This window comes from Gracilinanus agilis, chromosome 3 (assembly GCF_016433145.1).
Source record: "Gracilinanus agilis isolate LMUSP501 chromosome 3, AgileGrace, whole genome shotgun sequence".
Classification (NCBI taxonomy): Eukaryota; Metazoa; Chordata; class Mammalia; order Didelphimorphia; family Didelphidae; genus Gracilinanus; species Gracilinanus agilis.
In genome coordinates, this window is record NC_058132.1 from 612,628,689 (window position 1) to 612,654,024 (window position 25,336).

The 25,336-nt window shown below is 37.9% G+C and overlaps 1 protein-coding gene across 1 annotated transcript in view; it reads left to right on the top strand.

Annotated features, from left to right (window-relative positions):
- XRCC5 (X-ray repair cross complementing 5) overlaps nt 1–25,336 on the top strand; it is a 139,972-nt gene that overhangs the window by 32,977 nt on the left and 81,659 nt on the right. Inside the window, exons 8-12 of the mRNA XM_044670741.1 lie at nt 4,977–5,115; nt 6,372–6,484; nt 12,214–12,276; nt 13,852–13,989; nt 21,861–21,951. Of these exons, the coding sequence (XP_044526676.1) occupies nt 4,977–5,115; nt 6,372–6,484; nt 12,214–12,276; nt 13,852–13,989; nt 21,861–21,951 (544 nt within the window). The remainder of the gene's footprint in view (nt 1–4,976; nt 5,116–6,371; nt 6,485–12,213; nt 12,277–13,851; nt 13,990–21,860; nt 21,952–25,336) is intronic.

Here is a 25,336-nt window from a genome sequence, read left to right on the forward strand (position 1 = left end):
AAAAGAAGGAGAGCTCTTAACCAAAAGTAAAATCATTTGTGTTAATGTGTGAATATATTTTATGTATGTATCTACATTTGCTGTTGTTTATAGTCATTTATTCATGTCCAACTCTTCATGATTTTCACAGACCATAACACACCAATGCTATCCATTTGATTTTCTTGGAAAAGATATTGGAGTGGTTTGCCATTTTTTCTTCAGTGGTTTAAGGCAAACAGACCTTAAGTGACTTGCCCAGGGTCACACAATGAGTAAATGTCTGAGGCTGGATTTGAACTCAGGTTTTCTTGACTGTAAGCCCAGCACTCTTATCAACCAAGTCATCTATTTATGCCTATGTACACATATGTCTCTGTTTTAATTTCTTTCAAGTATATATTTTAATTAATTTTCCTGTCTAGGTTCTTACTGATAAAAGTGATCTTATCTGGCCCTGCTTCTTTGTGTTTATTTTAGAAAGAGAGAAGGGCATTGGTAAAACAGTTCCCTTAGCTCATTGTTTTAGAGAGCAAGAAGGCTGTTGCCATTCATTCCCTCAAGTTGATTTTCTTAAAATAACTGTTTTTAATAAGAAAAAAGGAAAGAAAGTTGTCCTGTTTATAGTCTGTTTAAAAAAAGTATGATGGATCTAGAATGTGAAGGGAAAAAAGATCTTATAGTTTGCTTCTAGAGGAAACAACAGATTTATTCGAAGCATTTCTTATTCATTACACAGGTTTAATGCTTCATATATCAAGGTACCTTGCCTCCATAAGATAATTTAGCAAATTTTTGAAATTTAGAAAACTTTGGAGACTGGGTAAATTATGCCATCATATCAGCAATCCTTTATTAAGCATTTGCTTTGTGCCAGGCATGATGCTAAGCACTGGGGATAGAAAGGCGAAAACAGTCTTTTGTCCTCAACCTAATGGAGAAGATAACAGGCAAACAACTATATAAAAATGAGATTATGTAGGATAACGTGGTGGTAATCTCAGAAGGAAGGTAGTAACATCAAGGGGAATTGGAAAAAGGTTTTTGCAGGAGATGATATTATAGCTGAGACTTGAAGTAAGACAGGAAAGCCAGGCAACAGAGATGAGGAGGGAGGGTATTCTAGACTTGGGGGATAGCCATTAAAGACACAGGGAGTTGGAAGATGGAGTGTAACTAGCAAGTAGGGTACTGTAACTGAATTTCAGAGTATATAAAGTTGAGTTAAATCTAAGAAGTAAAGAAAAGTAGTAAGTTATCAGTATATAAAGGGTTTTGAAAGCCAAACATTTGATGCTGGAGATTATAGAGAATCACTGGCATCTGAGTAGGGGAGTGACACGATCAAGACTTGCACTTTAAGAAGATCATTTTGGTAGCTTATTGGAGACTAGACTGGAGTGCAGAGACACATAAGGCAGGAAGACCAACCAGAAGGATATTGCAATAGTCTAAGCATGAGTGGAAGAGAACCACATTGATGGCAGGCTCAAAGGAGAGGAGACATTTCGATGATAGATTCCATGGGACTTGGCAACTGAAAAGTTGTGCTGAGTGAGAGAGAGTCAAGAACTGATGCTATCTAAGTTGTAAGACTGAGTGGCTGGAAAAATGGTAGTACCTTTTTTTTTATTTATTAGACATTTATTAATATTTGTTTTTAACCTGTTTACATACTTTATGCCCCTACTTTCCCCTTCACCCCCCGCTCTACCCCCACCCATGACCAACGCACATTTCCACTGGTTGTAACATGTGTCCTTGTTCAGGGTCTATTTCCCATTCATGTCCGCCTCAGCCCATGCATTCAAGCAATTGTTTATCTTATATGTTTCCTCTCCTGCAGTCCTTCCTCTGAATGTGGGTAGCATCTTTACCATAAATCCCTCAGAGCTGTCTTGTGTCATTGCAGTGCTGCTGGTACAGGAGCCCATTACATTTGATTTTACCATAGTATATCAGTCTCTGTGTACAATGGTAGTACCTTTGACGGTATGAAAGTTAAGAAGTAGGCAGGTTTTAGGAGAAAAGATAATGAGATCACTTTTGGACATGTTGAGTTTAAAATATCTAAAGAGATAAAGTTTGAGATATCCTAAATAGGCATTTAGAGGTATGTGACTAGAGATCAGAGCTGAATAAATAGATCTGAAAATTATCTAAATAGTATGGGAGCTTATGAGATCACCATGCATTGGCCCAGGACAGAGCTTTGGGGGAAACTTGGGCTTAGTAGTTAGTCATGACCTGTGAAGTAAAACAAGGAGACAGGTAGGAGAATTAGGAGATAGCAGTGTCACAAAAACTTTGTGAAGAGGGGGATCCACTGGTCCCACAAGCTACAAGAGAGGTCAAGAATGATGAGAAATGAAAAGAGGTCATCAGATTTAGCAATTAAGAAGTCATTGATAACTATAGAGAAGAGTTTCAATTGGATGAAGCTGGAAACCAAATTGTAAAGAATTAAAAAGAACTGGATGGAGGCAATTATTATAGACAACTTTCTCAAAGAGTTAGCCATGAAAGGGTGGAGAGGTATAGGATAATAATAGCGATAATTAGGTTAAGCAAAGGTGTTTTTTTTTTTTTGTTTTGTTTTGTTTTTTTGAGGATTGAGGAGACATACCTGTTTACGGGCCTCAGGGAAGCATCCAGTACAGTGATAAAGATCAATGAGAGTTGTAGTGATAGAAAGAGATAATATAATACAGAAAATAGGATAAAATTGGGATCACTTTTACTTGTAGAATGGTTTAACAGTTTTTTTTTTAAAGAAAGAAGTAGTAATAAGTTGGGGGAAAGAATAAGTATAGAATCATCAGGTTTAGGAATTTCAGAGTTTGGGGAAACAAGAGAATTAACATTCACATTAAAAGCAAGATTAGATTGTTGGCACATCATGAAATCAGTGATTTGTTGATACTGTGAGATAGCCCCTCTGAATTCACCTTCTTTTCTGCCTTTTAAATCTCAGGCATAATATTGCCATGATATAAATTTCTAACTGATTATTTGGAAATTTTGAAATTACTATGGCGACATATTTAAACATGTTTTCTGATTGGAAGAAATTTGTTTCTCTGTGCTAAGAAATAAAGCACACTCTGTTAAGTATTTCCTCAAGTCAGTCATCTAGGTTGACATGGTTGTTTGCAGTGTTGATGGTTAAATGGTTCCTTTCTCTTTCACATAAGTGGCTGAACACAGGCTAGTCTCCCAGTCTCTCTACTTTCTGTGCCATCATAATAGAAGTGTTGCTTGGTCATTAATGTCTCTTGAGTTAGGCTGCATCCTGGTTCATAAGTGTAGTAACTTCTGTGTTTGAGGTAAAGTCTGAAACATATAAATTTCCTTGCACACTTAGAATGCTCTATTTTTATTTGTTGTTAGAACAAATACAAATTCTGTTTGGTGGTCCCATGGTCCACATGTCACATGGTCCTGAGGTGATGGACTGGCAGATCTCTACCCAAGCCCTACCAATGGGTCAGACAGTCATTAAGCAGACAGAATTCTACCCAGGGTTGGACAATCAAGGGATATGACAAAGGGCTGAGGGGCTCTTAATAACTTGGGGACTTCTCCTGGGTGGTCACAAAAAGGGCAAGATAAGAATCATCTCTGCTTATAAGATGGTCTAAGGGGTCATATGATGGCCAGTGGAATGCTTATCTCCCCAGGTTGGGTGAGGGGGAAATGTCAGAGAAGGTTCAGATGATCACCATCCTCATGTTAGTATTTATTCATTAGGCCACATGAGTGGAGGTCCTCTAGCTAAGACTTTTTTGTGAGTAAGCAAATGCACTCATGGCTCTTAGTATAAGTCTGAAACCTACTTCTGGCCTAAAAAATCGGATACAGAAAAGAATCCCTTTAACCTGATATAAGTTTAATCAACTTTGATTAATTACATATGAATGTGGGTGTGCTAATCACTTATGTAATCACACTAAACTGAGTAATACTGATTGGAAATGAAATAGGGATAGATTACAGATCAATCAATAAGTCAGTAAGTCAATTATTTTTCACTCTTTGCTCACCTTGCTGGTGACCTCCCTTCTTCCATAAAGTTACCTTGTATATGTTTGGTTTATTTTTATATACAAATTGTCTCTCCTGAGAAACTGTAAGTTTCGTAAGGGTAGTAACTATTTCATTTGTTGGTACAGAGTTTTACTCAAAATAGGCCCTTCATAAATACTGACCATTGATTGGTGATAAAATGAATTTTAGCTGCCTCAGACACTTGCTCTGTTATGAGTAGTCTGAGCTCTTCTGGAAGAACTGCTAACATGTTCTTCACCTTTGACCTAGAGATCTCAGTGCTAGATATAGCTCTCCCAAGAATAGAAGGGGAAAAGATGCCACACATACACCAAGATATTCATAGCAGAACTTTGTAATAGCAAAGAACTGAAACAGTAGATGCCCATTGTTTGGGGAATGGCTCAATACATTGTGACATATGAAGGTAATGAAACAATGATAATGAAGAATTCAAAGAAGCAAAAGAAGACTTTTGTGACTTGGTGCAGAGAAAATGGTTTCCACAGAAACTACACAATGTAGTGAGAGAATAGCAATCACAAAGAAATTCAAGGACACTAACAGTTCTGTCATCATTATGATTAGCCTTGACCCCAGAAAAGAGCTTAGAAAACCTCCCTCCTTCCTTGCATGTTAGTAGTGGCAAAGCTTGTCATATATGCTGATATAGTTAAATTTGTCAAATCCTCCCTTTTTATCCTTTGTTGTAGAAGATAGCTCATTGGGTAGGAGAGGGAAAAGAGTATTCTTGGAAATATGATAGAAGAACAAAAGACATCTATTAAAAAAACCAATGACAACTAGGAAGCAGATTAGGTAGTTGGTCTGGATTGTGTTTGGGAACCAAAACGAAGGCTCTCAGTGTGCTTCTTATAATGATTACAGTTGTGAAATTTGAACACTTATAAAGTCTCATTCATTTCTTCTGTGTTTTTTTTTTAAATAAGGTTACTCAGGAGAAAGTAAAAAAAAGTTGGATAGTTGTAGATGCTAGAACTCTAAGGAAAGAAGATGTACAAAAAGAAACAGTCTACTGCTTAAATGATGATGATGAAACCGAAGTCCAGAAAGAAGACACTATCCAAGGTACTGCCTTTTTCCTTCATCAAACCAAATGGCATCAATCTTTTCACCTTTGCCTAAAGTTCATTCAAAGGGGTGTGAGGCAGGTTAGGATTTATATCAAAAGGAATGAATGACTTGAAATGTAGCATTGCATTCTTCAGAGATACAAGAGTACAGAAATTTGAAATAAGAACTTAGCAAGTCATTCAGCTCCTTCCTTGGGTGCTTGGATTGGATGACTTGAAGTATATTTTGATGTTCTGTCTTCCTGACTTTAAGTTCCCCCAAGTAATGGGATATTATACCCAGTTTATTTAAATTTTGAGACTTACTAGCTAAGAGAATGCTTGCATTTGTAGGACTTGGATGTTTTTTTGGCTTAACTTTTTATCTCCTATGCTGAATATTTCTTCTAAGTAGATTTCTGTGCTTTCATGTCTTGTAAAACTGCTTCCCTAAGTTAATTTGACGGATAATGGAAATTTCTTATTTTGATTTGGTATTTTATATTTGCTATGGTCTTTAGAATCATCTTTATTTGATATTATATATCCATCTGAAAGGAGAGCAGCTCTGATAACCCTCAGCTTTATAGGATGACATTTAAGAGCTAGAATTGCTAGGTCCTTGTTAAGTGCTTGAGATAGAGATATGGTTCTTAGTTATATCAGTTGCTACACTACATTGTACAAAATTTCATATTTGTTTACGAACTAACAAGCAGATAAAACATTCCTCTGTACTCCTAGGGACCTATGGCATTGGCTTTTTCTTCCTCCGGCCTGGCCATCTAAAATAATCAATTTTAAGACATTTTTCTATAAATTTTCTACAGGCATCTTCTATGATATATGTCTCCTATGTGAATATATGTGATATATGTGAAACTGTATTTCTGTTATTATGTTTGCAAATCATGCTTGTCCTACAGTCTGCTGTGGCTCATCTTTGAAATATAAATTTAATATAGCATTTACATCTTTGCTTTTCTTTTAGTCGGGTAGTCATTAAGTAATTAACTATATTAAAGAAGGTGCTACTCAAGAATAGGCTAGTTTCTTTGTGTTCTTTAAAATATGAATACTGTTTGTGGTGAGTATATGTATTTTCTTTTTTTCTTCCCACGGGGAAAGTAATTTGATTTAAAATCCAAAAAGCAGAAGATAGAGGTTAGCTCTGGGGTGTGCATACTTTGTTAATATATGCTGGGAGCTAATTTCAGTTTGTGAAAAATATAGCCCCATGTGCTAACCAGATGCTCTTCTCTCATTCTCTAGGGTTCCGCTATGGGAGTGATATTGTTCCTTTCTCTAAAGTGGATGAGGAGCAAATGAAATACAAAACAGAAGGAAAATGCTTCTCTGTTTTAGGATTCTGTAGGTCATCTCAGGTGCAGTATTTTTCCCACCTTTGTATGCAAAATAAATATAAGCTATTTTCCTAACTCCTCACTGAGAAATTATACTTATAGGTCATTGATACATGTGCACTCCAGTCTTCCTCTGCTATCTCATTGGGGCATAGAAGGACCTTTAGTCCTGCTGAACTGGAGAATCAGAATGTAAAATCCTCTTAATGTACAAGTGATTTCATTCTGTCTTCTCCCTCAGACTGTCCCCTTGACCATCTCCACTCTCCCTAATCTTCAGGCTCTCTGTTTTTGTTAGCATGTACTCAGTTCAGACTGTAGAACTAACTGGGTCAGGAACTGATGAACTGTGGAATTAAGCCAGCCACACATACTGTTTACCCCTCCTGTACACAATTACAGAATGTGACGTTGGTCCAGAAGTAATATAATTTTCGGCAGCCTTTGTTGAAAGTACAGTGATTAGTATCCTCAAGATGTGAGGAAGGCCCCTAATATGTTTGGTGGGTGCCCTTTGGTCAACTTATGGTTGGATATAGACAAGAGGAGGTGCTAATATGCATCAGTAAGTGGGAATTCTCTATGTACTACTACCCCCAGAGGGACCGGAGACATTCCCACATGTAGATTAATGTCCAGATAAGCACCAAGGGAATGTCTGACTAACAAACTTATTTGTAAAAATAAGTTTTATTTTTTCACACCTGCCATGGATAAAACTGATAACCTTTGGATGTGAAAAAAAATTAGTCTGGCTTAAGAAATATTCAGAAGTTAGACAGTAAACATTTAGGAAAACTTGAAGTTCTGCATGACCCTAGATGGCATTCATATAGTATACCATCAGTTTACTTTGGCAAATAGCCATCAGATACATTATTGCAAGTATGTTGCACTGAGGACTAGGGAATATTTTGATGATCTGAAAGTTTTACGTGTGTGTGTGTGTGTGTGTGCCCAAGTCTAATGTGCACAAAAATGTGAGTGCATACTTAAGCGTGTATGATATCCTGTGGTGAGAACAGTATGGTTTAGAAATTTGCAGTGAACCAGATCTGGCGGATTCAGCATTCTTCTCCATGGAGATATTTAGAAAGTTAACTCTTTTATGTGGCTTGTTCTTTCAGCAAGCACAGACATATATATGTATATTGGTGATTCCCAAATTTGCCTTTGAGATTACCTAGTTTGTGTTCAGTTATTTCAAAATATATATTATGAAATTCTGAAAGCTTAATTAATTTTATTTCACTTTAATTAAAATATATTCAGTACCGTTTTATTGGGATAAAAGGGTTGCAAAATCAGATGGTAACAATAAAACATAATTGACTCGCAATTTGTGGAGAATTTATTGTCATTGAACTGTAGTTGAAATAAAATTCACTTTTATATTAGCAATGAAGAAAGAATTTTTCAAGTAAACAAATAAATAGGCATTTGAATGGAGGAAATAGTTAAAAGTTTTATAATGGCATATGTAGATTCACTGTGTTGGTAACAAATGAGTCCTGTCCATCAAAGGAGGTTGATAGTATTTGCATTTGGCATACTTCATCATTTAGTTTTAACTTTTGTAATACATACTAAAGTACAGGCTTAATTTATTAATGTAAAGCTTAGAAAAAGAAGAAAAGACATAGGATGAATAAGACCTGGGAAGTAGTTTTGTTGTTTGTCTGTCTTCTTAAACTCTTCTCCAGGAACTACTGTTATCAGCCATTGCTTTAACCTTCTAATGGGGTTTGGTAGTTCAGATCATATCTTCATCTTCTTTATCAAGGTACATGTCCATATTCATTATTGAGAAATACTCTTTTTTCCCATTATTGGTTCAAGAATCTCCCTCATTCAATCCAAATTTATCACCCAATTAAGATTTTGGTTGCTGTTATCTACCAACTGCCAGGTCATTCTATTTCCTTCCTCACTGAGTTCAGTATCTGGTTCAGTCTTTATCTTTGCCTCAATTCCTGCTCTCATCCTAGGAAACTTTAATATACATATTAATATTCCTTCAAATGCCTTAACTTCCCAGTTCTTCAGTCTGCTCTATTCCTAGGACCTATACCTCCTCTCTACTTCAGTTACAGATAAGTGTTGATACCCTTAATCTTTGCCAACTTCCACAACTATTCCACTTCCATGCTCATGAACTCTAAAATTCATTTATCTATGTCAGTTAATAAATATTTATTAAATACCTACTATGTGCAAAGGGCACCGTTACAATGAAAATTATCTTGAGAGACTGATTTTTAGGTAAGAATATAAGTTTATTGGTTATAGATTTTCTACAGGCATCTTCTATGATATATGTCTCCTATGTGAATATATGTGATATATGTGAAACTGTATTTCTGTTATTATGTTTGCAAATCATGCTTGTCCTACAGTCTGCTGTGGCTCATCATTGTTGATAAAGTGATATAGGTCTCCTTGGTTGTTTCTCATGACCTGTGCTGGGTTAGGCAGCCCAATAAATAGATTTCTAGGAACTCATTATTCAATTCCCTCCTTTGACCATCCCTAGACATTTTTAATTGGTGGTAACTAATTAAAAGGTGGTCCATTAATGTAGCCCTTCCCCTTCCCCTCTGATGGATAGGTTGGATCCAAAACAAAAGAACCCTCATCTCCTTTGTTTATTAACTAAATTTTATTTTAAAATAAAGACATTCTTTGGAATTCCCAAGGACAAAGAAAATGCAAAAAGCAGCTCTGACCCATATCCCAGACTGAGTAATGCAGTCATTCTCCTTAATGTATAGAAATTACAATAGAGGAAAAATACATTCTCTCCAGCACCCTGTTAAGCATTGAGTATACAAAGAAAAAAAGACAGTTCTTGCCCTTAAGGAAATGATACCAAACAAACAGCTTTGTACAAACAGGCTATATATGAGATAAATAGGAAATAATTCACAAAGAAAAGGTGCTGTAATGAAAATGGATTGGGAAAGGCTTTCTGTGGAAAGTAGGATTTTAGCTGGGACTTGGAAGAAGCCAGAGATACTCAGGAGCAGAGTTGAAGAGGGCATAAGGGGCAGGCAGAGAAAATGCTTGGAATTGGGGGCTATGGAGTGGCTTGTTTAAGGACCAGCTAGGAAGCCAGGGCCCCTGGATCGAAGTTTATGTGGAGTGGGAACATGGTGTAAGAAGACCAGGAAGGTTGGGAGGGAGGCTAGAATATGAAGGACTTTGAACCCATATGTTATGTACAGGATCCTACAGCTGATAAGGGAGCCTGTGGAGTTTATGGAGAAGGCTGCTGCCAGAGGGGTGGAGTCCAGTGTGTGTGTGTGGGGGGGTGGGCATGGCCTGTCCTGCATGTTAGGAAAATCAAATTAGCAGCTGGAGGGAAGATGGACTAGAGTGGGGAGTCATGGGTGCAAAACAACCATCAGACTATAGTAACAGGTTTGTGGTGATGAGAGCCTCCACCAACCATGTGGTGGTAGTATCAAGAAGAGATGTTATTCATGGAAAAGTTCCAGTATAGCAATTCTATGCAGCTTCCCAGATGGCAATGTTTGCCTTGATTAAAGATTCTTATTATAACTAAAAATAAAAGGGGGACAGCTAGATGCCTCAGTGGATATAGAACTAGGCATGAAGAAGGGAGGTCCTGGGTTCAAATTTGATCTCAGGCACTTCCTAGCTGTGTGATCCTGGACAAGTCACTTAACTCCATTTGCCTAGCCTTTACCACTCTTCTGCCTTGGAACCAATACACAGCAACAATTCTAAGACAGAAAGTAAGGGTTTAAAAAAAGAGAGAGATTGCAATGGTAAAATCAACAAGCCTTGGCTACCAATTGGCTATGGGAGGGGTGAGAGGTAGTAAGGACTAAAGGATGACACCTGGGTTGTGAGCCTGGGTTACTTGGAGGGTGGTGGTGCCCTGAATAGTAATAGGGAAGTTTAGAAAGGAAGCGGGTTTGGGGCAAAGGTAATGAGTTCAGTTTTGGACATGTTAAGTTTAAAATATCTACAGGTCATCCATTTTGATATGTGTAACAGTCAGTTGGAGATGTAAGATTTAAGGTCAGGGGAGAAGTTAGGCCTGGATAATTAGATTTGTAAATCATCAGTATAAAGATGATAATTAAATCCATGGGAGCTTACGAGATTACCAAGTGAAGGTGAAGAGAAGAAGGCCCAGGAGAGAGAGCCTTCGACACCCAATGGCTATGAATGTGACCCAGATGAAGATCACGTTAAGGAATCTGAGGAATGGTCAGATAGATGGGGAGAATAAGGAGAGAAGTGGTGTCAAGAAAATGTAGAAAGAAGAGAGTATCAATTTGGAGAGAGTGATTGATCAACAATGTCACAGCCTGCAGAGAGGTCAAGGAGAGTTAGGTTTGAGAAAGGGCTGTTGGATTTGGCAATGAAAAAAGATCATTACTAACTTTGGACAGAGCATTTTCAGTTGAATGATGACGTCAAGTAAGGTAATAGAGAATTAAGGAAATAGGAAGAGGAAAGTAAGTGGAAGTACTAATATAGACTTAAGATGTTTAGCTATAAAAGGCAGAAACGATAGGAGGAAATAGTGGAATGGAAGGGTCAAGTGCGTGTTTTTGGAGGATGATGGGGACATGGGCATGTTGTTATATACAAAGGAAGAGAGTGAGGAGATGGTACTATGGGGAAATCTGCTGAAGGAGATGGATAGAATTGGATCACTTGAATAGGAAGAGGGGTTCTCCTTGGTAAGAAAGACCATCTTGTACCTGAGTCAGTGATGAAAAAGGAGAGAATGGCAGAAGGCATCAGAGAGATATGAGATGAGAAAGGGATATGTCAAGTTGAATGGCCTCAATTTTTTGGGTAAAATATGAGGCAGGGTTCTTAGCTGAGAAGGTGGGAGGAAGGGGGAGCCATGAGAGATTTGAAGAGGGTTGAAAAGATTTGGAAGAACTACCATTGAGAGTAGGAAAAGGTACTCTTGGCTATCTGATCATCATCTCTTATTATTCCATCTTTCCCTCTACCTTACAACTCCTGACTAGTCTATCTGACTCCTTAAAAACTCCTTAAACCTACCATCCCCTAAAGCAGTGATGGGCAAACTTTTTAAAGGAGGGACCAAAGGAAAGGAAATGCTCATCTGTCAGTCTGTTTCTAAGGCAACTCTTTCGAAGTTTCACTGCATTGTGTCCTACCCATTGTATTCGTCAGATTAGGAATAATGGTAAAGCAATTACTTTGTTCCTTCCCTCTACTGCCACACTCCCAGAACCATTATTCAAATGAAAATGGTCCAAACTATCTTGTAGCTGCTAAGTCAGTAGTTTTTTCTTAGTCTTCATCTTCCTTTATCTTGTAGCTTTTGACACAGTTGATGGCCCCCCTCCTAGACCTTCTCTTTTGTCTTTTCTTCTTTTTGGTCCTCTAATGCCCTTCTAGTATCCATTGCTGGATCATCATCCATCTGACACCATGGCTTGTATTTCCCACGGTTCTATTTTTGACCCTCTTCCTCTGTTCTCCTTTGCTTCTGTGAGTTTAAACATTGTCTCTTTACAGATGATTTTCAGATTTACACATCTGGCTCTTTCTGTCCTAGATGTCTTGGATATTATTTTTTCTGTCATATAATTCTTTTGGTTAGTATTCCATTTGATGAAAGTAATGTGAATAGAATTTCTTGGCAACATACCCAGTACAGTTAATGTACAAGGATGTCTATTTCATTTTCTTTAAGTCAAAACCATATTTTCTTACAAAGTTTGTTTTTTCAGGTACACAGGAAATTCTTTATGGGAAACCAGGTTCTAAAGGTCTTTGCTGCAAAAGATGATGAGGTGAGATAACCTTAGATCTTCAGAGTGCAAAAATTAATTTAGATATTTTGTGAAAACTGTGTTCTTATTTTTTTAAAAAGCTCAAGTCTTTCCTAATACCCTTTGGAAATCTGTATTAAATTATTGAAATGGCAAATTATAAATGGATTCTGTTACCACAAAAGCACAGACAATTGGACATAGAACATCATAGAATCATAGATTTTTTTTTTGGTACTAGAAGAGACTCCAGAGATCTGGAAAGTGAGGAAGATGGCAGTGATAATCTCTTGTCCCTTCTAGTTCTTGGTAGTTTAGTATTCTGAAAGGTATGAACATTTCTATGAGAAATGGATAAAAAGGACTAATTTTATTTCTTCTTAAAAATTTACATTTGTAGCTATAGAGTTTTAGACCTATATTTGGAGTTTTAAAGAAAGGGAAAATAATCATATTTACTTGACACTTAAGATTTACAAAGCACTTTCCTCTCTCTGAAGTAGATATTACAAGTACAAGTACTTATTAGGACGGGGCCTGGAACATGGTAGGCACTTAATAAATAATGTAATAAACATTACAAATATTATCATCCACAACTTGCATATGAGAAAACTGACCACAGGAACCAATTGACTTATCTAATAAGGTTATGAAGCTATGAAATGTCAGAGCTGGGAATTGAAAACAGATTTTTTCCTAACTCTGCTGTTAGAGATCTTTCATCTACAACATGCCACCAGAAAGAGGTTAGGGAAATTTAATTTTCTTTTCTTTCAAATATTGTAGTGTAGTAGACAGAACCACAGACTTAGAATCAGAATGACCAGGGTTCCAAAGCTACCACAGATGATAGAATGATCTCTCAATCTCTCTGACTCTTGGTTGCCTTACCTATTAAACAGAATAAAAAGTACTTTTAAGGAGTTAGTATGGGAAGAGGATTTTGAAAACTTTGAAGTGCTTTCTAACCCTAGACAAGTCATTGGCTTCTTTGAGACTCATTTAACTCATCTCTAAAATGTTGGGGTTGCACTTGATGACTTCCAAATTCCCTTCCAGATCTGTCTGTGGTCCTGAGTGAGTTTTCATGGCTGTCACTTCAGAATCTTCTCTCAGAATAGGGGTTTTATGATTCCATAATATGCTAGGATTGATTAAAATAATTTCATCCAGACCAAAAAGATTTAAAGGGGTATTATGATGGAAAAAGAAATGTGCTCCATAATGAAAAAATTTCTAATGAGTAGAATTTCAAGTAACAGAAATTTCCCTTCACTTTAAATCCTTTGATTCTTATATGACTTTGGGCAAATAAATTCCTGTCTTTGGGTCTCATTTTTTTCATGTGTAGAATATCAGTGTTTGCTTAGATGACCTATGAAGCTCCTTCTGGCTTCAACTTCTGGCCCAGCTTCAACATAGATTTACAGAAGAAAACACAAGGAACTTCTTAGACTGTTTTTTGAGATTAAGAAACAACCAATTAAGCATTTGCCATTTTTTTCTTCTTTGACATGAAAACAAGAAAATGTAATGTGATAAAACTTAAACCTTGGGGAAAGTACTCAAGAATCTGTGGCTCTCTCTTCACAGGCAGCAGCAGTGGCCCTCTCCTCCTTGATCCATGCACTTGATGAATTAGACATGGTAGCCATTGTCCGATATGCTTATGACAGAAGATCTAATCCCCAAGTTGGCGTGGCTTTTCCTTTTATCAAGCAAGCTTATGAGGTAACATTTAACACTCTGGTTAATGCCATTCTGACTTATCTCCTCAAGAGAAAAGATTTATATGGAGCACTTAAGGTGTAGAGAATATGATTACAAATGGAATTGAATCAGTGAGGTTAGTGACACTTTTTGTTTCCTGTTTGTGCTTTCATTTCTCTGTGAAATGGGGAAAACATATCCCTGAAGTACATCATAAAAATTTTATCAAGATGTTTCTGAAAGTTTTTTAGAAATACAGAAGCAAAGGCTTAAGATAGAATAAATGAGTTGCGTTTTTATAGAAGGTATCACTAATAAGTCTTAAGTCATTTTTTTAAACTAAGAATTAGCATGAATTAGTTTTTTCCCTCCCCCATTCACAGGAAGGAAGGAAGGAAGGAAGGAAGGAAGGAAGGAAGGAAGGAAGGAAGGGAGGGAGGGAGGAAGGGAGGAAGGGAGGAAGGGAGGAAGGGAGGAAGGGAGGGAGGGAGGGAGGGAGGGAGCTAGGTGACTTAGGGGATAGAGAACCAGCTTGGAGATGGAAGGACCTGGGTTCAGAGCTGGTCTCAGATACTTCCTAGCTATGGAACCCTGGGCAAGTCATTTGATTCTAATTCCTCAGGCCTTGCCACTCTTCTGCCTTGGAATATCAATTATTAGTATCAATTTTAAGACACACAATGGGGTTTTTAAAAAGAGAGAGGGATAGGGGGCAGCTTTTTTTTTTCCACCTCCACAAAAATCTGCTATAAATATTTTTGTACACATGGGACGTTTATGTTTTGTTTGATCTCTTTGGGATATTAGTCTAGCTTTCATAGTGGTGAATGAAAGGACACTCATTATTTTTTTTTTAAAACCCTTAACTTCTGTGTATTGACTTATAGGTGGAAGAGTGGTAAGGGTAGGCAATGGGGGCCAAGTGACTTGCCCAGGGTCACACAGCTGGGAAGTGTCTGAGGCCGGATTTGAACCTAGGACCTCCCGTCTCTAGGCCTGGCTCTCAATCCACTGAGCTACCCAGCTGCCCCCATGGACACTCATTATTTAAGTAAGTTTGGGGGCATGATTCCTAATCATTTTCCAGAATGGTTGGACCATTTACAGTTCCACCAATAGGGTATTAAAGAATGTTTTTCATTGCCCCTCCAACATTTATATCTTGTTTGAGGTCATCTTAATAGACATGATGTAGAAACTTTCAATTGCTTTAATTTTTATTTCTTTTAATATTAGGAATTTTTAGTATTTTTTTCATTTACCTATAAATAGCTTGGGTTTCTTTGAAAACTGCCTATTATTATCCTTAAATCATTTAACAATTGGAGAATGGCTCTTTTTCTTATAAATTTTGAAACAGTTCTTATATATCTTGGAAATGAGACTGTTATCAGACAAATTTGCTGGAAAGATTTTTTCCCTAGTTAACTGTTTCCCTTCTAATCCTTGCTGTTAGATTTGTCTGTGCAAAAAATTTTAATTTTGTATACTCAATAGCAATAATCTCATACTTGCCAAAACTGATGGTCTCTTCTTAGGTCTCATCCTTATTGACTGCTCTGCAGCCTCTGTTACTGTCAACCACCCTCCTCCCTCACATAATTACTCTAGGTTTTTGTGATTTTGCTCTCTCCCTCCTACCTATCTGACCATTTTTTCTCTGCTTCCTTTGCTGCTTCTTCCTCCAGATCATACTCAATGTGTTGGGCTCTTTTCTCCTCTTCCTTTATATTATCTCTCTCCGAAGAAGTTAGGTCTAAGATTTATCTGTCATGGACTGAGTTGTCATTTCTCTGTTGGTGATTCTCAGATCAATTTATCCATCCCTAACCTCTCTCCTGGTCCCTAGGCTTATATCTCCAACTGCCTTTTGACCATCTGGATGACCCATAGATATCTCAAACTCAACATGACCGAAATTGAACTCTGTCTTTTCTCACAGTATAACCATTTTTTCTAGTCACCCATGCTCACAACTTAGTTGATATTTTCAGTTCATTCCCATTTACCCCACATGTCCAGTCTGCCCCGTCTTCTCCTGAAGTAGCCCGTTGGGTTCTAAAGTTAAGATGAGTCTTAATCCCTGTCCCCATGAAGCTTCCTATCTGATTAGGAGAAAAGAGAACATACCTCTATAACTGTCCATTAACAGCAACAGTGAACAAACCGGGGTAGGTAAGTTGCACAGTCAGGAGAGCTCTAGGCCTGGAGTTGGGAGGATCTGGCTTCAAGCCTGGACCCAGATATTTCCTAGCTATGTGACCCTGGGCAAGTCACTTGACCCTGATTACTTAGCCTTTGCTGCTCTTCTTATAGTTGATACTAAGAAGTTAAAGGTTTAAGAAAATTTTTTTTTTTATTTTAAAGAAAAGAAAGGTAACTGCTGTAGAACTGATACTAAGACAGAATGGAAGGATTTAAAAAAACACAAATAACTAGTATGTTAGAGATGCAAAATAATGGGCTATGTGAGATGTGAATGATAACAGCAGTAATAACGATAGTAGCTTAGTTTGTCAAATACTGTACTAGGTGCTTTATAGGTATGGTCTCATTCCATCCTCACAAATATCCTGGCAGGTGAATGCTATTATTTTTCCCATCTGTAGATGAAGAATCTGAAGCAAAGAGAGGTTAAATGACCTGTCCTGGGTCATGCAGTTTGTAAGAAGTTATAATTGAACTCTAGTCTTCTTGACTCCAGGACTAGAGCTCTGTGCACTGTGGCACCATCTTGTTCCATAAAGGCAAAGACTTCTGGGTAGAAGGAAGCATTTGAGGTGGACTTTAAAGGAATTTAACAGAAAAATAAGAGGAGAAGAGTATATTCCTGGAACAAAAAACAGTATAATCAGACATATATGAGGACAGAACCTGTGTTACTCTTCTCCCATGTTTTCTTTTTCTCCTTGATCATGGATTACACCCAACATTAATACTCCCATTCCTTTAGTTCTCTGGTTGCCACTTAAAAACTAATCTAGAAGTTTGAAAAAGTTAATAAATTTCCCAAAGTGGGTAGCACGTTAAGACTTTTGTATATCAGTAGAGCTCTTTTGTAGCAGGACTTAAGTTGCTTTATGTTTTGTTCTAAATCTTTTCTTCTTCACTAAGTGGACCCACAATTTACCTCACATTTGTAGTAAGCCACCTTGCCTCTCAATTCACTATCAAGATTGAGATCTATCAGGAATTTCCTCTCTTTTCTCCTCAGAATTTCTCAATATCCTTCTCCATTATTTCCTCCATTTTCCCTATTTGATAAGTATCTTTACTCCTCAGTAAGGTTAATTCTTCTATATGTTACTTGTCTATTCCTTTGATCTTATCTTTTTTCATCTTTTCCAAGACCTTTTTTGAACTATCATTTCTTCTCATCTATCTCTATCTTATCTTTTCTTTTGGCTCCTTCCTTCTTTTGACAAAACATTCTCAGTTTTCCCAATTCTTTTTTTGTTTTTTAGAAAAGTTATCAAGGTTACATGATTTGTGTTCTTACTTTCCCCTTCACCCCCTGACCTCCCCCCACCCCATTGTCGATGCGCATTTCCCCTGGTTTTAACATGTGTCATTGATCAAGACTTATTTCCAAATTGTTGATAGTTGCATTGGTGTGGTAGTTTCAGGTCTTCACCCCCAATCATGTCCGTCTCAACCCATGTGTTCAAGCAGTTGCTTTTCTTCTGTGTTTCCTCTCCTGTAGTTCTTCCTCTGAATGTGGGTAGGGTTCTTTTCCATAAGTCCCTCAGAATTGTTATGGATCATGGCATTGCTGCTAGTACAGAAGTCCATTACATTCTATTTTACCACAGTGTATTGGTCTCTGTGTACAATATTCTCCTGGTTCTGTTCCTTTCACTCTGCATCAATTCCTGGAGATCATTCCAGTTCACATGGAATTCCTCCAGTTTATTATTCCTTTTAGCGCAATAATATTCCATCACCAGCATATACCACAGTTTGTTCAGCCATTCCCCAATAGAAGGGCATACCCTTGTTTTCTAGTTTTTTGCCACCACAAAAATCGTGGTTATAAATATTTTCGCACAAGTCTGTTTATCTATGATCTCTTTGGGGTATCAACCCAACAATGGTATGGCTGGATCAAAGGGCAGGCAATCTTTTATAGCCCTATGAGTGTAGTTCCAAATTGCCATCCAGAATGGTTGGATCAGTTTACAACTCCACCAGCAATGGATTAATGCCCCAATTTTGCCACATCCCCTTCCACATTCATTACTCTCCCCTACCATCATTTAGCCAATCTGCTAGGTGTAAGGTGATACCTCAGCATTGTTTTGATTTGCATTTCTCTAATCATTAGAGATTTAGAGCACTTTCTCATGTGCTTATTGATAGTTTTGATTTCTTTATCTGAAAATCGCCTATTCATGTCCCTTGCCCATTTATCAATTGGGGAATGGCTTGATTTTTTATACAATTGATTTAAATCCTTGTATATTTGAGTAATTAGAACCCTGTCAGAGTTTTTGTTATAAAGATTTTTTCCCAATTTGTTGTTTCCCTTCTGATTTTGGTTGCATTGTTTGTGTTTGTACAAAAGCTATTTAATTTAGTATAATCAATCATCCCATTCACATTCAGAGTTATAATTATCAGTTGTGTATTCCCCAACATTTTGGTACCCTCTTTTAGTTCTACCCCTTCTTCTTAGGCTATTTCCTTTTAAACCAGTGATTTGTTTTAAACCACTAACCCTTGTCCCCTTCCTTGATTTACTTCCCTTTCTACCCTGTCCCTTGTTATTCCCCTCTTTTTATTTTTAAGGCCTAATGAATTCCCTCTCCCTTCTCTTCCCCTCCCTTTTTTGACCTCCCCACTCCTCTGCTCCCCTTGGTTTATCCCTTCTGACTTTCTCAGTAGGGTTAGATAGAGTTTTATATCTCAATGGATATAGCTACTCTTCCCTCTCAGGGTTAATTCCACTAAGAGTAATGTTTAAATATTGCCTCTTAATGCTCTCTTCCTCTCCTTATAATAGTATTCATCCCCTCCCCTTCCCATGCCCTCTTTGTGTGTAATAGAATATCCTATTTTTCTTATTCATTCAAGTTTCTCTTGGTGTCCTCTACTATTCACCCCCGCTCTTTACCACCCCCCATATCATCTTAGACCATTTGGTATTCCAATCTCTCCCTGTGAATAATTCTTCTAATTACTCTAATAATGGATACTATAATAGTGAATAGAGTTCACTACTGAGAATTATACATAATGTTTCTCCATATAGGAATACAAATAATTAGATCTTATTGAAGCCCTTAAAGAGGCAAATTTAAAAATAAGTTTTCTTTCTTTCCCCTCTGTTTCTTATTTACCTTTTCATGTTTCTCTTGGTTTTTGTGTTTGGATATTGAACTTTCCATTTAGTCCTGGTCTTTTCTGTGCAAATTCTTGGAAATCTTCTTATCTTTTGAATGCCCATACTTTCCCCTGGAAGTATATAGTCAGTTTTGATGGGTAGGTGATCCTTGATTGTAGACCCAGTTCTCTTGCCTTTCTGAATATCATATTCCAAGCCTTGCGGTCTTGTAGTGTGGAGGCTGCCAGATCCTGTGTGATCCTGATTGGTGCTCCTTGATATCTGAATTGTCTCTTTCTGGCTTCTTGTAAAATTTTTTCTTTTACTTTGAAGTTCTTGAATTTGGCTATTATATTCCTGGGGGTTGTCTTTTCAGGGTTTAATGTAGAGGGCGATCTATGTATCCTTTCAATGTCTATATTGCCCTCTTGTTGTAGAACTTCAGGGCAATTTTGCTGAATAATTTCCTTTAGTATGGAATCCAAATTTCTCTTAATTTCTGCTTTTTCAGGAAGACCAATGATTCTCAAATTATCTCTTCTAGACCTGTTTTCCTGATCTGTCAATTTCTCAGTGAGATATTTCATGTTTCCTTCTATTTTATCAGTCTTTTGACTTTGCTTTATTGTTCTTGTTGTCTTGAGAGATCATTGACTTCTACTTGCCCAATTCTTGTCTTTAGAGACTGGTTTTCTGCTACATTCTTTTGATTTTCCTTTTTGATTTGGTCTATCCTGTTTTCCAGCTGTTTGATTTTGGTCTCCAATTTGCTTATTAATTCTTTTGATTTGGGGGCATCTTTATTCTAATTGCCCAATTCTAGCCTTTAGAGACTGTTTTTCAGTTATAATCTTTTGGTTTTCCTTTTCAATCTGGTCTGTTTGGTTCTTCAAGGCTTCCAGCTGGTCATTTCTGGTCTTCAATTTGCTTATCAATTCATTTGATTTCTGAGCCTCACTTTCTAATTGTGAAATTCTGCCTTTTAAACTGTTATTTTCTTGCCAGTTCTCTATCTTTCTCATAATCTCAGATTTGAACTCTTCACTAGCTTGTGACCAGTTTTCATTTTTTTGGGAAGGTTTGGATATGATTACTTGTTTGTTCTCCTCTGCTGTTTGCTCTGTTGTCTGGATTTTTTCTGAGTAAAATTTGTCGAGTGATAAAGATTTCTTCTTGATCTTTCTCTTCTGGGTTTCTTGTCTCTGGCTTGCCATTGTTAGCCCAGCGCCCTCTCAACTTTATCCTCACGCCCAGGGTCTGTCTGCGCTTTTTAGGCTCCTGAGGTCTCAGGACTAGCTGTTCTCAGGGTCAAGCCTCCTGGTGGTCCCCTTGCTTGTTCCTCTGTCTGAGGCTCCTTTAACAGTCTCAGAGTGCTGCTTCCACAGTCGTGCACCCCTCTGTACTGGGTCCCCATTCAAGGTCCGCGCCTGCACTCAGGATCCGCGTCTGCAGCTGCACCCAGGGTCTGTGTTCAAAGTCCGTGCGTTCTTTAGCCTCTTGGGGTCTTAAGTCTTGCTGCTCTCAGAAACAGGCCCTGGTGACTCCAGGTAGCTGTCAAGGACTTAATGGGTGCCCCAAGCTCGCTCTAGCTCTTGTGCGCTGGCTTTGGCCCTATAGGTGGTGTGGGGGGGTGGGGAGGGTGTTGCTCAGCTTGCCTTTTAGTAGAGCTATTTCTCCCCTTTATAGCATGGAAATGCCCCAATTCCACGTACTTCCAAAGCTGTGCCCTGTTGTGGGGTCCCTTTGTTCGTCTGGATTTGTTTTTATGTCCCCTTGAGGAGTTCTGTATGTTTCAGTTAGGAGAGGTTGAGCAGCTGCTTTTTACTTTGCTGCTATCTTAACCCGGAAGCCTTCCCAATTCTTTAAAAAAAAAAAAAAAAAAAAAAAAAAAGGCCTTTCCACCCTGGCTTTTCTTCTGTGTTAATATACTGCCCCATCTTTCTATCATTTGACCACCTAACTTTGTAACAAAAGTTTGTACAAAATGTCTGCTATTTGTGGTCAAGCCCAAAACAAGGAAGGAGTCTAAATAGGGAGGCAGGGTGCAAATAACATGCAAATGTACAAGCAAGCTATTTTTAGTGAGTTGAATATTGATGTGATTGTAGAAGAGGTAATATATCATTTTTCAAATAAGAATGATGACTGGCCAAAGAGAATATATGAAATATATATCTTATTTTCAAATTCTTTTTGCTGAAGAACCTTCATGAATGAAATACTAGTTGGGCTACCTTACATTTTGTGGAGATAACACTTTGCCATACTTTCAAGGGAGCCCCTCAGCTGTTGGAAGGCCATGATATCCCACCTTCCAGCCATGTAGACTCGCCTTACTCTCAGATATGTTGAGAGAGTCCATATGTTATGCCTTTTGAAGTATTTCTCAGATATTATCTTTAAAAAAAAAAGAAAGAAATTCATTCTACATTCAGTGGTCCCACAACTGTGTTTGTATACAATTAGCAACAGGAACAAAAAATACTTTGTTTGGCATGTCTACACAAGTCAGCTACACTCTTTCTCACCAGTTGGTTGCACCTTCTCTCATCTCTTTTCTTTGTTATAGTGCTTAGTGTATGTGCAGTTGCCATACATGGAAGACTTAAGGCAATACTTGTTTTCCTCCTTGAGAAACAATAAGAAGTGTACTCCCACAGGTAAGTGGAGTTTCTCCTTTCATTCACTAAATGACTGAACATCAAATTTTTAAAGAAATTTTATGACCCTGAGATGGAACTAGGGTCATAGTTGACAAAATGTTTTGTCCTTCATATACCAAGATGTTAATTAACTTCCAATATTACAGATCCTTTGAACCCTTTTTCTAGTTTTGAGAATGACTTTGCACTGAGCTGTCTACTCTTTCACCTAGTTCTCTTGACCAGTAGTATGTATTTAGAAAGCTGATGCACCTGAGTTTAGAGCAGTGATTCCCAAAGTGGGTGCCACTGCCCCCTGGTGGGTGCTGCAGCGATCCAGGGGGGCAGTGATGGCCACAGGTGCATTTATCTTTCCTATTAATTGCTATTAAAAATTTAAAAAAATTAATTTCCAGGGGCGCTAAGTAATATTTTTTCTGAAAAGGGGGCGGTAGGCCAAAAAAGTTTGAGAACCACTGGTTTAGAGGAATAGTCTTTGACTGTGAAATAGTTTGATTAATTTCTTTTGGGAATAACTAATTAACTGATGGGTCAAATTGGTACCTTTGACCTTATTTCTAAGTGGACTAATTGCATTGAACTGAAAGGCTAAGAGTCAGATAGGTCTTTAGAGATTATGCTTTTCCTTTCCTTCTAGAGGGAGATTTCTCCAGGTCATGATAGAAGTGTGGTGAAAGACATGTAGGTGGCTCAGTGGATAGAGCACTGGCCCTGCAGTAAGGAAGAGCTTAGTTTAAATCCAGACTCAGACACATATTAGCTGAATAATCTGGGGCAAGTCATTTCACCTCTGTTTGAGACAGTTCCCTCATATGTAAAATGGGGATGATAATAACATCTACCTCCCAAGGTTATTGTGAAGCTCAAATGAGATAATGTTTGTAAAGTGCTTAAGCACGGTACCTAGTTGGTGCTATATAAATGTTAGCTATGGTATTGATGATGATGATGATGATGATGATGATGTTGTAGGTGTCTATGAATATAGAGAAGAAACTTCCACAGCAGAACATGAGACCTGCCTTTTTATTGCATTCTGTCCTTAGTGCTTCATAACTATTGGCTTTTATGAGCTTTGAATTCTCTCCTTTTTAAAAGAAAAAGCCCACTGGTGGTCCAGTGGGTAGAGCACTGGGCTTGTAGTCAGGAAAACCTGAGTTCATATCCAGCCTCAGGCACTTATTGGCTGTGTGACTTTGGACAAGCCACTTATCTTTTGTTTGCCTCAGTTTCCTCAGTGGTAAAATGAAGATAATAATGGCAACTACATTACAAGGTTATTTTGAAGATCAAATGAGATGATATGTATAAAGTGCTTGGCAGAATGCCTGGTACATAGTAGGTTCTATAGCAATGCTTAATCCCTTCCTTTCCCTAAAAGGACAACTTTCTAAAGAGAGATTATCTGAATGTATAATCAGTTTGTTCAATGCAGTATCCCTTTTGGTGTCCCAGGATCTAAAGCTGCCAAGGCCATTTGATTTATCAATCTTCTGTTCTGGGTTGATGTACTTCTTTTTTGTCTCTTTCCTGCATGAAAACTGGATTATTATTATTTTTTAAACCCATACCTTCTGTCTTACAATCAATATTTATGATCAATATTGGTTCCAGGGCAGAAGAGTGGTAAGGGCTAGGCAATGGGGGTTAAGTGATTTACCCAGAGTCACACAGCTAAGAAGGGTCTGAGGCTGGATTTGAACCTAGGACCTCTTGTCTCTAGTCTTGGCTCTCAAGCCCTTGAGCTACCCAGCTGCCCCTTTGAAAACTGGATCATTAAAGGCACTTGGCACTATCTAGCTGGCAAGACCTTATTGTAAAAGAAGTGAGAGAAAGTGGAAGATAGGTTCTATATGGAAACAGAGATACTGCTTACCACCAGGTTCTCTTTATCTCTGAACACATAGCCTGGAGCAGTGCTGCCATTTAAAACATATATTAGCTTATTCTAAAAAGTCATACTGGGCCAGAAGAGCAGCTTAGACATAATGTTAGAAAAGGGGTCTGGGTGTGGTGGTATAAACCTGTATTCTCTGCTACTCGGGAGGCTGAGCCTGGAGGATATCTTGAGCTTGGGAGTTCTGAACTGCAGTGGGCTGAATCAGTTAGGTGCCCACATTGTCCAGCTTCAGCATGATGATTCTGCAGTGATGGACAGCCACTGGGTTGCCTAATGAGGAATGAACTATCCCAACTCAGAAAACAGAGCAGAGCAAAGCTCATGTGCCTATCCTTGTGGGACTAGGCCCATGAATAACCCTACATTTATAGCTGGATTAGATGGGTCACCCAGCCTCAAAATAAATAAATAAATAAATGGGGGGGGGGGTAGAAATAAGATAGATAAAACAAAAATGCTCCTTGTTGAGTAAGTAGATGTTTAGTTCCATTTTACAGTAGCTCTGCCAAGAGAAGTTGAGAAACAAAAACATATAGCAATTTTCATTAACTCTTTACTCTTCTGTATTTTCTTTTCTTTTTTTTTAAAGTTTATTTAATTAATTAATTTTGAGTTTTTTGCCCATGGTTACCTGATTCAAGTTCTTTCACTCTCCTCTTCCCAACCTCCTCCCATAGCCAAAGAGCAATTCCACTGGGTTTTACATGTGTCATTGATCCAGATCTATTTCCATATTATTAACATTTACACTAGGGTGATTGTTTAGAATCTATATCCCCAGTCATATGCCCATCAAACCATGTGATCAAACAATTGTTTTTCTTCTATGTTTCTACTCCCACATTTCTTTCTCTGGATGTGGATAGTGTTCTTTCTCATAAGACCCTCAGAATTGTCCTGGATCATTGCATTGCTGCTAATAGTGAAGTCCATTATATTCGATTGTGCCACAGTGTATCAGTCTTGATGTACAATGTTCGCCAGGTTCTACTCCTTTCACTCTGCATCAGTTCCTGGAGGTTGTTCCAGTTCACATGGAATCCCTCCAGTTCATCATTCCTTTTAGCACAATAGTATTACATCACCAACAGATACCACAATTTGTTCAACCATTCCTCAGGCAAAGGGCATCCCTTCATTTTTCAATTTTTTGCCACCACAAAGAGCGTGGCTATAAATATTTTTGTACAAGTCTTTTTCCTCACTATCTCTTTGGGGGAACAAACCCAACAGTGGTATGGCTGAGTCAAAGGGTAGGCATTCTTTTAAAGCCCTTTGTGCAGTGTTGTGATCGTGTAAAAGAAAAAAGGAAAAGTGAAGTTAGTTGTAGCATGACTTCAGTTCTTAATGAAGTCGTATTGACTTTCAGTGATTGCCATTTGTTTTTCTTTCAAAAAAGCTCATAAATCATGCTTTTCTGTTTCATAATTTTGCCAAGATTCAATGTCAAGGTCCCTGGCCTATAGTTTGAAGATGACACAT